This window comes from Hemitrygon akajei, chromosome 11 (genome assembly GCF_048418815.1).
Source record: "Hemitrygon akajei chromosome 11, sHemAka1.3, whole genome shotgun sequence".
Classification (NCBI taxonomy): domain Eukaryota; kingdom Metazoa; phylum Chordata; class Chondrichthyes; order Myliobatiformes; family Dasyatidae; genus Hemitrygon; species Hemitrygon akajei.
The window spans coordinates 128,929,943-128,943,620 of NC_133134.1; the positions used below are offsets into that span (position 1 = coordinate 128,929,943).

Here is a 13,678-nt window from a genome sequence, read left to right on the forward strand (position 1 = left end):
TGGAAGCTTGGTGTTGCTGCTTCATCCAGTTCAATGTTGGCCTTCATGCCTTTTAGTTTACCACTCCCATTCGCAAACACCTTCTCATCAACATTAAGCAGTGGGCCAGTCTCCGGTTAGTGCTACCATTTGTGTTGTTGGTGTCTGTTGAGAGCTTTGATTGAGTGCCAGTCTAGTTGGACTTTTCTCAACCACTCACATCCAAAAAGTGCTGGCCCTCTACTTTTCAGTACATGAAGCTCAAACTGCTGTGTTTGGCCTCCATACGTCACACTTACCTTCAGTTTTCCTTTGGGAGACACTTTTTTCACCTGAGTATGTCTTTAGCATCACTGGAGTCTTCTCTAAAGGTACCTTAGAGACAGTCTGTTGTAGTCAGCCTCTGGAATTACAGACAAAACTGGCCCTGTGTCCAGTTCCATTTCCAGTTTTACACCAGACATATCTGTTGTGCTCCATATGATTTTGTGACCTGCTTCAGTAATACTATGCAATTCTATACATTATAGTTCACCTTCATCAGACGCTGTGTTGTTACACATTCAGTCACTTAGTGCATTTGCTTAGATTTGTATGCGAAACTCTTCACTCTGTGTGTTCTTCTCTCTTTGGTTGTGCTTTTTGTCTGACTTGCACACTCTCTCTATATGACCTTGTCTGTGACAGTTTCTACAAACTTTCACCTTGAACCAATAGCCATTTGAATCATGGGAGGATTTGCCACATCAATAGCATTTTTGTTTTTTTGCACCATTCGAGGTCTTTTTATGCATTTCACATCCTAGCCTCCTTCTCTCTAGTTCTGCTGAATCCTTTGCTGCAGTCTCTAAAGATGGCAATGGTCAATCCTTGCTCTAAGGTTAGGTCCCTTTCAGACAGCAGCCTCCTTTGAGTGCTTTGACTATGCATGCCACATACAAGCTTGTCCCTTAATACATCAGAAAGTCCATCTCTAAAATCATACTACTACAATGTATTCAGAAATGCTTTCATCTTTTGACTGGCTCCATTTGCAAAACCTAAATCTATTAGCCATTGCCAGTAGTTTAGGGCTCAAGTGATTTTGTAAAATTGTAACAATTACATAGAACATCTTGCTGGCTGGCTTTTCAGGGGTTACTAGTTTGCATTAAGAGGCTGCATGATGCACCATCAATAACTCTCGGAGACGTGAGGCGAAATATAGGCTTTTATTGGCTGGAAGAAAGAACAAGCAGCAAGTGACCACCACACAACATCCTGGAGACTGAGGCCGGGGCTGTGCCTCCAATCGCCTTTATACCGGGATCTGTGGGAGGAGCCACAGGAGCAGTCAGCGGAGGGGGGGGGGGGGTGTCCAGACAGGTATAGGTAGTTCACCACACTGCAAGTCCTTGCACCCATTAAGCTAAGAAGTGCAGGGGTTTTCTTTTGCTTGTCCACATTGTTCGCGTTACAAAACAGTTCAACATTCTCGATATACGACTCCCAGCCTTCATTAGTGCTATCAAATTTATCAACTTTCCAGAAGGAAGCCATCACCGTCTTATTTTTCACTTTAAATTCAGCGTATCTTTCACTGTTACTCGCAGGCCCTTTGGCTTTCTCATGCTATTTACCTCTCACTGTTTCACACGGTAACTGTCGGTTCAGTTCGTTATATTTTCTGACATTCAGGTTCGTGATTGTTGCCAGATCGTTGTGTCTGTGCTCAACTAAAAGCACACACTCAGGAGATGGCTTTGACTAGTGTATTCACATTGCAGCAAGGGAGAGAGAGAGAGAGAGAACAATGTAAATGTGTAGACAACAGTTAAATACGTAGTGCTGGGGGGGGGGGGTTCGTTCCTCTAAAATAAACAGATCCATATATTGCAAGCCCCTCAACCCAGGGAATCCGATAGATCAGGAAGACAGCTCACCAGCTTCCAAACACAACATATTTTTGTCATCATAAATCAACACCTGAAAAATTAGAAGCGGGCATGTCCTGGATGGTGGGGGTCCTTAATGATACATGCCTGTCTTCCTGAGGCACTGCTCCTTGAAGATGGTTTGGATACCATGGAGGCTGGTACCCATGATGGATCTGACTTATTTTTACAGCTTTCTGCAAATAAAATGTGGATGTCTTGCCACATGGAGTAGATACAAATTGCATGGATGCATTTAAGGAAAACATACAAATTAAATAGCAAAAGTAATTTCCTTAAATGCATCCATGTAATCCAGGAGTTTGGAGGCTGACAAGGAGCATACCTTTTAGCTTTTCACCAACCACACCCCCCCCCCTTCTTATTCTGGCATTTTCCTCCTCCCTTTCCAGTCTTGACGAAGGGTTTCGGACGGAAATGTCAACTGTTTATTAATTTCCATAGATGCTGCCTGACCTACTGAGTACCTCCAGCATTTTGTCTTTATTGTTCCAGGTACCATCTTAGGCTGGTAAGGCAGATAGCCTGTTCCTGTACTTAAAATAATGTGCATTCATTATTTTCTCCTTTTCCTTCAATACTATTTCCACTCGAACCTATTGCTGGCAGTGGTTGCCACAAAATGATCATAGGGACTCTTATTCCTGAAGCAGTCCTCATCAGAAAAACTAGTTGCCATTGGTGCGGGATTCTGAAAGGGGAGCATACTGGTTGCGCATGTTTTATTGTCAGTTCAAGGCGGCTGTTGAGTACAAACACTCTTTTATTGCTTTTGGAAACAGTTAAGTCTTGCGTTACGGCGCCGTGCGTAGGAAGGTCTGGATTTAAAGCTGAGTTTGTTGAAGTTCGCAGTCAGGCGGGCGGGACACTTTAACCGCTACGACAGCAGCAGGAGGGTTTGTTTTGAATGAAGCACTAGCTTCCTGTAGGATCCTCCAACATGGCAAGCGGGGAGGGCACCGAGAGGCGGCGAGGCGACAAATACTCGGTGTTACTGCCCACCTACAACGAAAGGGACAATCTGCCGCTTATCGTCTGGCTGCTGGTCCGATACTTCGATGAAAGGTACCCAGCTGCGCGTTGAGCAGCCAGCGCAAGTTCATTCCGCGGCTGTTAGGCGAAGGGTGGGGAAGGGAGCTAGGGGACCGACCTGGGGCTGCCCTTCAGACTGAGCCGGGTGGAGTGGGGTGAGGGGTGTTTGGTGTGAGACCGGAGCTGAAGGGCTGAGGAAGTAAATGGAGCCGGGGACATCTGCTGGTTAAGGAAGGAGACTACGGACTGCCATTCTGCACCCCACAGTGTTACCAAAATGGGCAAAGGGCCGATTGACAGGCTAAATCCTTCAATCAAGATCTTTCCGAGTGGATTCCGCCCAAAACAAATACATTATTTTCCTTTCTGAATATGGCTATTAATCATAGTATTTCTTGTGGGATTGGTATGTTTGGCCTACGTCAGTCAGAGAATTGAGCGTAGAGATTGGGCCGCTTTGTTGCATTTATACAGAACGTTGCGTATTGTGTACAGTTTTGGTTACCTTGTTACTGAAAAGACCCCAGTAAGCTGTAAAGATTGCAAATAATATTTACAAGAATGCTGCTCGAACACGAGGGTCTTGGTTTAGGGGGAGGTTGGGTAGGCTAAGACTTGGCAAGAAACTAAGGGGTGACCTTATAGTGGTACATAAAATCATGAGGGGCATAGATAAGGGTGACTGCTTGCAGCTTTTTCCCAGGAAAGTAATTCAAATACTAAAGGGCATAGATTTAAGTTGACATGGGAAAAATAAAGGGTCAACTTATTTACACAAAGGGTGGTATGTATATGGAATGAGTAGCCAAAAGAGGTGGCTGAAGCAGATACAAAAGCAACTTTTAAAGGACATTTGACAGGTACATAGATAGGAAAAGTTTCAAGGGATATGACCTAAATGTGGATGAGTAAAACTAGCTTAGGTGGGCATCCTAGTTGGCATCCTAGGTGGGCATCCTGGTTGGCATGGATGAGTTGGGCTGAAGGGCCTTTTTCCTTGGTGCAGTACTCTGACAATGATCGTGGAGTTGTCCAGTTAGTGAAGTAAATAGTCAAGGGTGGAACGTACTGGTTGTAGGGATGGCCGAGTATTCTCCAATTGAATGTATTTCAGCTATAACTCAGGACATTGATTTGAAGAATTTTACAAAGTAAATGTCCGTAGTTCTCTACAGTTATGATGAAGCCACCTTCAGGTTGGAAAGGCAACACCTCATATTCCATCTTGGTAGCCTCCAACCTGATAATATCGATTTCTCTAATTTCCAGTAATTTCTCCTCACCTCCCCTTCTCTCTTATTCCATTTCCCATTCTGGTTCCCCTTGACTCCTTCTCTTCTCCTCACTTGCCCATCACCTCCCTCTGGTGCCCTTCGTTACGCCCTTTCTTCCATGGTCCACTATCTTCTCCAATTAGATTCCTCCTCCTTCAGCCCTTTACCTCTTCCACCTTTCACCTCCTAGCTTCTCACGTCAACCCTCTCTCCTGGTTGCACCTGCTAGTTTGTTCTCCTTCTCCGAACCCCACCTTATTCTGGTTTCTATCACTTCCTTTAAGTCCTGTTGAAGAGCCTAGGCTCAAAACATTGACTTTTTACTCCATTCCATTGATGCTGCCTGATCTGCTGAGTTCCTGCAACATTTTGTTTGTGTTGCTCTGGATTTCCAGCATCTGTAGAAACTCTCATGTTTACCTAGATGAAAACTACTTATTGTCTATGCTAAGTAGGCTGTTTCATAGGGTAGTTGAGTCAGCCATGATGAATTTGCATATTGACTGATCAGGTATGAATGATGAATTTCTTTCTCTTAGTAACTTTGGAGATGCAATCTATTTTATGCCAACCAGTAGTTTCATGATTAATCAGATTCACTTTATTGCCAGTATGTGAAATATACCAGAATTGATTGTGATTCGGTGCCAAGCATAAAACACAGGACAATACCATTACAGACAACACAATAGAAAACAACAATTTACAAGACAATAGTGCAAACAGCCACGAGCAATCAACAATTAGCAGAAAAGTCACATGAGCAAATGTGAATATATGAACAGACTAAATCATTATCAACAGAACAAGGAGAACAGGAAAGACCATTTAAGGGATGTTGTGCAGGGACCGTTGGGATATTACACCTGAATGAGTTTTGTTAAGAAGCTGGATAGCTACAGGAAAGAAGCTTTGAAAATAACGTGCAGTTCTGGTAGTGACCAATAGTAGTTTTTTTTATTCCCAATATGTTTCACAACTTGTATTTAAATTCTCAGTGGATTGTGTCTTTGGAATAACAGACCAAGTCTCTGCATAATAGCAACTAATGATCACAGCAGTACTGTACCTGCTCTCTCCTAAAGATTGTCAGTTGGAAAATGCCTCTTAATAGGATGGTAAGGACCGTGGCACATTAATGATGCATGATCTTTGGAAGGAACAACCTGATGCATTTCTTCCACTTTCTTAATGTGATCAAAAAATGTTGACTGGTTAAAGACTCATTTAAATGTATGAAACAGTCAATACCAAAGGCTGTTGTAAATGCAGGTTGCATTTTGCATTTGAAAGTCATGCTCTAAATGAGCAATGCCTGGGAAATCCATAAAATTCTTTCCCGCGACAGAAAAGGAAACGGTAAATGCCAAGCAGAAAGGCCATTTAGCTCATCTTTCTCAAACGTTTCATAGAAATCTGATTACTAATGCACCACCGAAGAAGCCAGTATGTCTTCCCAAAATTCATCCAAACTTTTTTGTTATAATTTAATTTAAAATACAGCTCTTTATTTCTTTAGGACACTCCTTAAGATCTGCCACTTTGACCAAGCTTTTATTCACAAATCTTAAAAATTTATATTCTGCTTTAATGATCCTTTTAAGTGTTTTGTGATATTTTACTGCTAAAGATGCATGAATATTGCTATGAAGAATTTTCTATTCCACCCAGTACCCTGTATTTTCATGTGGGTGTGTGCCTTTTATCCCTCAGGCTAGGAAGTAGCCGCTCAAGTTATTATGATTAGCATAATGAAAGTTCTGTATATCATTCCCAGGTTTAGATGCTTTTTTTGCTGATCAAAACCAAAACTATGGTTATTGTTAACAAGAGTTACTGTTTACTATTAAATATTAGTTGCTACCAGTTTACATACTTTCTAGACTTAGTTAATTTGATGTCCTTGTTACCTAATCTTTACCAGTGTCTTGATTCAACTTTGCAAAGTGATAGCATCTTAACAACTTATTCCTCAATTTGCTCTATACAGAAAAGACGGTGTACTTAATGTATACCATCTTTTACTTAATGTATACCCTCTTACTATCTTTCCTTTCAGTTAGTCCTGATGAAGGGTCTCGGCCCGAAACGTCGACAGTGCTTCTTCCTATAGATGCTGCCTGGCCTGCTGAGTTCCACCAGCATTTTGTGTGTGTTGTTGGTATACTTAATGTGCTATCTTCAGGAATTGTGCTTTCCTTGACTTTAAAAGAGCTGACAACCATTGAGCTCGGGTTTCACTGACATGACATTGCATCAGTTCCCTGCACTACTGGCAGCAGAAGGAAACATTGCAATGGAGTTGGACAGACTTCTAAGCTATTTATTTACTTAACATTGATTATATGGTAACACACCTTATTGAGAAGAAATATTCCATCAACCATATCACTTGAGATCTCCTTCACAGACAGTCCCTTGAGATCAAAGATGACTTTCTTCAAGTTATCTGAGTTATGAGATGGCTGCTGAGGCCAAAGTATTAACTGCCAACATATCCAAGGATGTGGGAGGAGATTGTGATGGGATAAGCCGGTGGGTTCCATGCAGTCCTCAGCTGCTAATGCAGACTTTCTGAGTACACTCAGTGCATGGCTGCAATACTTTCAGTGCCATCTTGAGTGTTCTTTATCCATTTATATTTTGAGCAATCATGGATCAGGGCTTCCAAGGAGTCAGTGGGGTGTTGAACTTCCTCAAGGAAGCTTTGAGCACATCAGTGAATATTTTTTTCTTTCCCCACCTAGTGATCTACAATGAAGCTGGGAATAAAGTGTCTTGTTTTGGGAATGCAAATAACGTGGGCTGCACAACGTAACATAAAATGTACTTTCTAACTTTTTGTAGCATCAGTTTTTGAATTGAACCCCAAAATTCTCAAACAGAAATGTTCTGAGAAGTGGAGAATCAAGAATCATTTATTATCAAAGAATATATAAATTATACAAACTTGAGATTTCCTTGCTCACAGGTAGCCACAAAGCAAGAAATCTAAAAGAACCGAGTTAAAGGAAAAAAGAATAAAAATAAAAGACGAACATTCAATGTGCAAGTGAAAGAAAAATATACAAATCATGCAAACAATTGAAGTGAGCAACAGCATTAAGAAATAGAATTGAGTCCTCAGATCCGAACCCCGGAGTAGGCCCAAAGCCTCGGTTATCAGTTCATCATATTAAAAGGCACGGAGCACAGTCTTAATTGCCTCAGCGCCATAGAGATTACCATCATGGAGAGCAAGTGAAATTAGGTCTTATCCTGGCCATTGTTTAAATTGATCCAACAATAGAACAGCAAAAGGCTCCAGTGCCCTGAGTAAGGAGTGAAGATCATGGAGACTGAGCAAAATAGGCTCTTGCCTCCAATCTGAGCCAGTGTTTAAATTGTAAAAACAGTGTATTGTACCTGTCACTAGGACCCAGGCAGCACTGCTGAGAAAGGCTTCTGGCCTAAGCCATGCCATCCAGCAACTCACTCCGGGCCCAGGTTCTGTCGCCTAACCTGAAGCCACTTTCACTCACTTGAGATCAGCTCAAGTGCCCGGAGTGATCCAACCTTGCACCTGGGCCGGCTGAGCGAGCGTCAGAACCTCTCTGCCCAGGCTCCAACTTCTCTCTTTGGCGTCCAGAGCGATCCAGCGTCGCACCCAGGCCAGTTGAAGGAGCATAGGAACTTTCCTACCCTGGCCCAGAGTGATCCAACTTTGCTCCAGGCCAGCTGTACATGCATCAGAGCTCCAACTACAATGATTCTGCAACACACCATTTCACTCATCTCCCAAGCTTGTCTCACCATAGCTCACACCTTCATTGTTTGCGGTGATAATTTAACACAATTTACCTCAGCAAAGGTCATTTTAGTTATGATTTTAGTCAGATGTCTTAACTTTTTGACAACTAGAAGCTGTTGCACACATTTGGTAGCAGCATCTTAACCAGAATCTAAAGCATTGGCGTTATATGTGTGTATGAAATATATATTTTTTTCTTCAATAATATATTTAATAGCTGCCTATGAAGATTTTGTAAGTTCTGTAACTAGTAATGTGCTTAATAATGTTCTGCAGATTTTCTCTATAGTTCTATTGCTAGTATATGAAGTGTTGTGGCTCGTCTGGCAGGTGTACTTTTGTTGCACAGTATCATATAAATAGATATTGGCTGTAATGTCTTGAACTCTGTCCCACCATTCAATAACATTATTTATATCTGATTTATTTCCCTCTCCTCATTTCTCTGTGTACCATTGTATTTTGGTCCTTCCAAATATGTTGTGCCTGGATGGAGCGTTTTGAGCAGAGTAATTTACTGATGTTGGTATACTGATAGTTATAGACTGGCATTAAAAACTGAGACCTATGCAACAAAATAAAAGCATTGGCATAAAATTAAAGTCTTCTGGATTTTTGCTTTAAAAAGATTTTCCTCCCTAACTGTTTTTTTTAAGTAATAGATGCACTTAATAAAGTAAGAATGAATAATCTTATGTTGAAAGTGCTAAATGTAAATTGTGGCACAGAACACTCTAGTAATGAAAATTATGGCTTCTGAAGATGTGCTGCAACAATACGAACATCTTAAATTGAATTGTGCCAGAATTATAGATTTCAACTTGCCATTATCTGTGCCTTTGGTATTTGAAGACTACTTTGATCATAGAGATCACAGTGAACACAGAGGCATTTACAACCTTAGAGAAAACATACTGTCAACCCAATAATGAGAGCTTGATTTTAACTCCTGGACTAACATTGAAAAGCCAGAGACACTTGCAGTGCACCTTTGTTCATCTATCTGTGTTTTTTTAGCTGTATGTCATTATTGGTGGTGTATTTTCAATTTAAGCCACAGTGAAATACGTTTTTATAAATTTTTGAACAGTTCAAAAAGGACATTTAAAACATATACCTCTTGATTTTGTACAAGTGAAAACAGCAGATGGCTATAAAGTGTTTTGTTTTTTCTGCCCATGCAGCAAAATGAATCCTTATTAGCAGTTTTAGGAATATTCCAAAGATTCAGTTTTAATTAGTTGATTACAACTTTACCTCTGCCTGCCCTTAATTTGAGCACTTAGTACACACAGTATAGTACTGAGGGAGGAGTATGTAGATTGAGTCATTCAGATGAAATATTAAACAGAGACTGTAGCCACTTATTGTATGGTTCATAATCAATGCTAAAAATCTTGCGACTATTCCAAGAACACCAAGGAATCTATTCGTTTCTCCAGGGCACAATTTTCTCAAAAGAACATATTAATATTCTTATTGCTATTTATGGAATACTATTGTACATCAGTAGTTCTTAAAATTAGAAGGTAAGTGTCCTCCTGGAATTATTGACACACTTCAAGCCATCTTTGCTGTAATCTGTGAAAGATCTGTAAAACAATTATAAGCCCTAAGTAGGTGTTAGGCTTATTTCAAGAGCAGTTCAGTCACTGAGGGAGAGAAATCAGAGAAATTTGGAAATACCTTAAGGACCTAAGTCTAAGTTTCAAAATATATAAAAATAACTTCCATATTTGCCTGCATTAATAAGCACTATTCTCAAATGAATTCATTACATCATATCTTTGATACTATCAAAGACATCATTAAGTAGTAGAGCTAATAAGACTTGATGTTTCAATCCCTATGATAAGTCGACACTCTCGATGTTGGCAATAGGCTTGGAGTGGTGACGAGGAGGGTAGCTACGTCATCGGCGTCACCAGGTGGGCACCCTCCTTCTTTGACGTTTCGTTCATAAGCCCACGACGTCTCCAGAGGGCTCAATGGTGCTACCTGGCATCCCAGATACACCCCGTCAGTTCTGTAGCCTCCTGTCTTCATTTGCAGCCCAATTGTTGTCTTTCCTTTTAATCCAAATTCAATTGCTGCTTTCTTCTGCTGCATTTGACAAGGACTTGATTGCTTTTTGGAGGGAGACACCCCTCACCCATCTTCTTCAATAGACTGGTCATAGGTATAGCAACGAATCCCCTGCATCCCACTTTTACAGGGAAAATCTTGGTCTTGCAGCTGTTCTGAGCAGCTTCAGATGCCAGTTCAGAGTACTTGGTCTTTTTCCTCTCATAAGCTTCTTCAACACCATCTTCCCATGGTACTGTCAATGCCACAACATATGCCAGCTTGGGTGTTGTGGACCACAGGACTATGTCTGGCCAGAGTGTTGTAGCTGCAATGTCTGGGGGAAACACAAGCTTTTTCTCCAAGTCCACGTCCATTTTCCAATCCCAAGCAATCTGCAGAATGCTTATATCCTTTGATGTTACTTGGTGCTCTGGAGGTTGGCCTGCTGGTACAAATCGTGTAATATGGACATTTTTTTGCAGATGTTTGTGGGAGAGCATTTATGGTGGTTCGTCTCTGTTCCAAGATTGATGCCAGCTGTCTGAGAACTTGGTTATGCCACCAAGTATATTGCCCCTGGCTGAGGCTCATGGTGCATCCTGTTAAAATGTGCCTTAGTGATCCAGGTGCTTGACAAAGAGAGCAAGTGGGGTCTTCTCCCCACTACTGGTTCAGGTTTTGAGGTGTTGGTAGGAGATCATAAGTGACTCTAGCTGGGATCCCTCCATCTCCCAGATGTCATGCCAACTGAGGTTCCTCTTTTCCAGGCTCTCCCAATTAGTCCATTGGCCCTGCTTGGCCATTGAGATGGCTCTGGCATGTCACTCTGTCTCCTCCTGTCTCCTCACCTTCTCCACCACGAGCCATCTCTTCTGCACTGATGTTGCTTTGTGCCATCGAGGAGTCTTTGGAACAAGCCTGAGACAGGCTCTTCCATGTTGGACTTGGCCAACCACATCCCTGAAGTGAAGAGCAGACTTAGCACTCTGAACGGCTTCAGATGGGGTCCACTTCCTCCCTGTTGCCACACGGGGGGCCACTGTTCGAATAACAGTATCTTCGGATTCAGTGAGGGTAATGACCAACCTTGCTTTGGTACATTTGAATTCTTCCACAAGACTTGCAATTTGTAATTCCAATTTGCCGTTCCCGTACAGTCCAACAGGACTTAAGCATGGTGGAAGTCCAAGCCACTGTTTCACATGTGTGCTGATCACTCTTTTGAGCTTTTCCACCTTGTTGATGGGGATTTCATAGACTGCTAAAGGCCACATGAGTCTTGGGAGTATGCCAAACTGGAAGCACTACAGCTTGAGTTTTCCTGGCAGCAAGGTCTTGTTGATGAGAGCTATGTACGTGATGCTATCCTTTTTAAGTTAGATCATTTGAAATTATTTTCTAGGTTTGGTAATAATTTAGTGGATGTCATATTGAAACTGTAAATCTTGTGTAAAGGTGCTTGAAGTAGCACAGTATTCATAAAGGTGGTCAGTTATTGCAAAAGCATTATCAGTTTGGCTCTTTACATTTGTTTTAGTTTTCTCTGCTCTTTCTAAAAATTATGATTTTCTCAAATGTTGTTAGGCAATAATGTAATGAAGCCATCACAATAGGATCTGTGTGCCTTCAACTAAGTTTACTTTTTATTTTTGTAATTCCTTTGTTCTATTTTATAAATGAAATTATATTTGCAATATAGTCACATCAGTTACATTTTCCAGAATATAGAGTTGCAACAAAAAAATAAATTTATGAAAATAATTTTAAAATATTTTGTATTATTATTTGGCTTTACATGAGTTTGCTTGTAGTAAATTAGAAAATACACTTTTATACAGTTACAACATGTAATGTGTTATGTATTTTATTGTCGAAGTGACCTAACCTTTCAAAAACCACATAAACTAATGGGAATACATAAACACAATCTGAGATTAATTAGTGGCTAATTGTTGTTGGCTTGGTTTGGGGTTCAGTTGAATTTGTAACTCGTCTGGGTTTTTAATGAATATAAGATTTTGCTTTACAATATTATTCTGTTCATAGAATCATAGAGGCATGGAAAAGTATAGCATAGAAACAGGTCTTTCAGTCCATCTAGTCCATGCCAAAGCATTTAAAGATTCAATTAGGATTTAAATTCTTCATTTTTCATAGCTGACTCCCTCAGCACCTAACTATGCTGAAGGCTTATTGGTGTGAGGAGCTACAGCATTTATGAGGACTTATTAATAAAATTTGATTCCATGATTATGTGAGCCCAATCCTGACAATTTTTTTCAATTCTTCTAATAAATGATGATGTGCAACTGTAAGGCAACAGTAGTCTCACAGATAAATAAATCTCGTTGAAATTGGACAGAACTTGTGTGCTAAGAATAATTAGCTGAAATGAAAAACAAGGCCTTCAGCTTCAGTTGGAGACCTTGATTCATGAAATAAGGTCTAAATTATAAGGCAATATATCCAGAGTCTAATCACACCACAATTCCTATGCTGACTGAACATGGAACTGTCACATTTTTTAAGTATATAAAGGGTAAAGGAGAGTCGAGGGTAGATATAGGACCAATACAAAATGATGCTGGAGATATTGTAATAAGAGACGTAGAGATGGCAGAGGAACTGAATGCATATTTTGCATCAGTCTTCACAGTGGAAGATGTCTGCATTATACCAGACATTCAAGAGTGTCAGGGAAGTGAAGTTTGTGCAGTGAAAATTATGACTGAGAAGGTGCTCAGGAAACTGAATGGTCTGAGGGTGGATAAATCTCCTGGGCCTGATGGAATGCACCCTGGAGTTCTGAAGGAAGTAGCTGGATAGATTGTGGAAGCATTAACGATGATTTTTCCAGAGTCGATAGATTCTGGCATTGTATTGGATGACTGGAAAATTGTAAATGTTATTAAGAAGGGTGGGAGGCAGCAGAAAGGAAACTATAGACCTGTTAGCCTGACATCAGTGGTTGGGAAGTTGTCGGAATCGATTGTTAGAGGTGAAATCATGGTGTACCTGGAGGCACATGACAAGATAGGCCAAAGCCAGCATGGTTTCCTGAAAGGAAAATACTGCCTGACAAACCTACTGCAATTCTTTGAGGCAATTACAAGCAGGGTAGACAAAGGAGATGCAGTGGACGTGGTGTACTTGGATTTTCAGAAGGCCTTTGACAAGGTGCTGTACATGAGGCTGCTGAGCAAGATAAGATCCCATGAAATTACATGGAAGTTACTAGCATTGGCTGGTCGGCAGAAAACAGAGGGTGGGAATAAAGGGATCTTATTTGGAACTGCTACTTTTTACGATGTATGTCAATGATTTGGACTTTGATATTGAAGGGATAATACCGAAACCTAAATTGAATAAATATCAGAAAAAATTTATAAAAATTGCATTGGCAGTAGCCAAAAAAGCTATTGCAGTTACTTGGAAATCAGAGTCATACTTAACTATGGACCGTTGGAATAATGAAATATATAGCTGCATCCCACTTGAAAAAATTGCTTATAATTTAAGAAATATGATATATTTTTGAAAATTTGGCACCCCTATCTACAAAAGATAGGATTAAATATATAGGTCCTTTGAAAATAAAATTA

At 40.6% G+C, this 13,678-nt stretch overlaps 1 protein-coding gene across 2 annotated transcripts in view; it reads left to right on the forward strand.

Annotated features, from left to right (window-relative positions):
- The first annotated feature begins 2,663 nt into the window (after window positions 1-2,663).
- The window catches only part of dpm1 (dolichyl-phosphate mannosyltransferase subunit 1, catalytic), a 67,109-nt gene continuing 56,094 nt past the window's right edge, over window positions 2,664-13,678 (forward strand). Inside the window, exon 1 of one of the 2 annotated variants that reach the window (XM_073061678.1) lies at window positions 2,664-2,978. In XM_073061678.1, the coding sequence (XP_072917779.1) occupies window positions 2,854-2,978 (125 nt within the window). In that variant the 5' untranslated portion in view covers window positions 2,664-2,853. The remainder of the gene's footprint in view (window positions 2,979-13,678) is intronic. The other variant, XM_073061677.1, reaches the window with a different exon arrangement.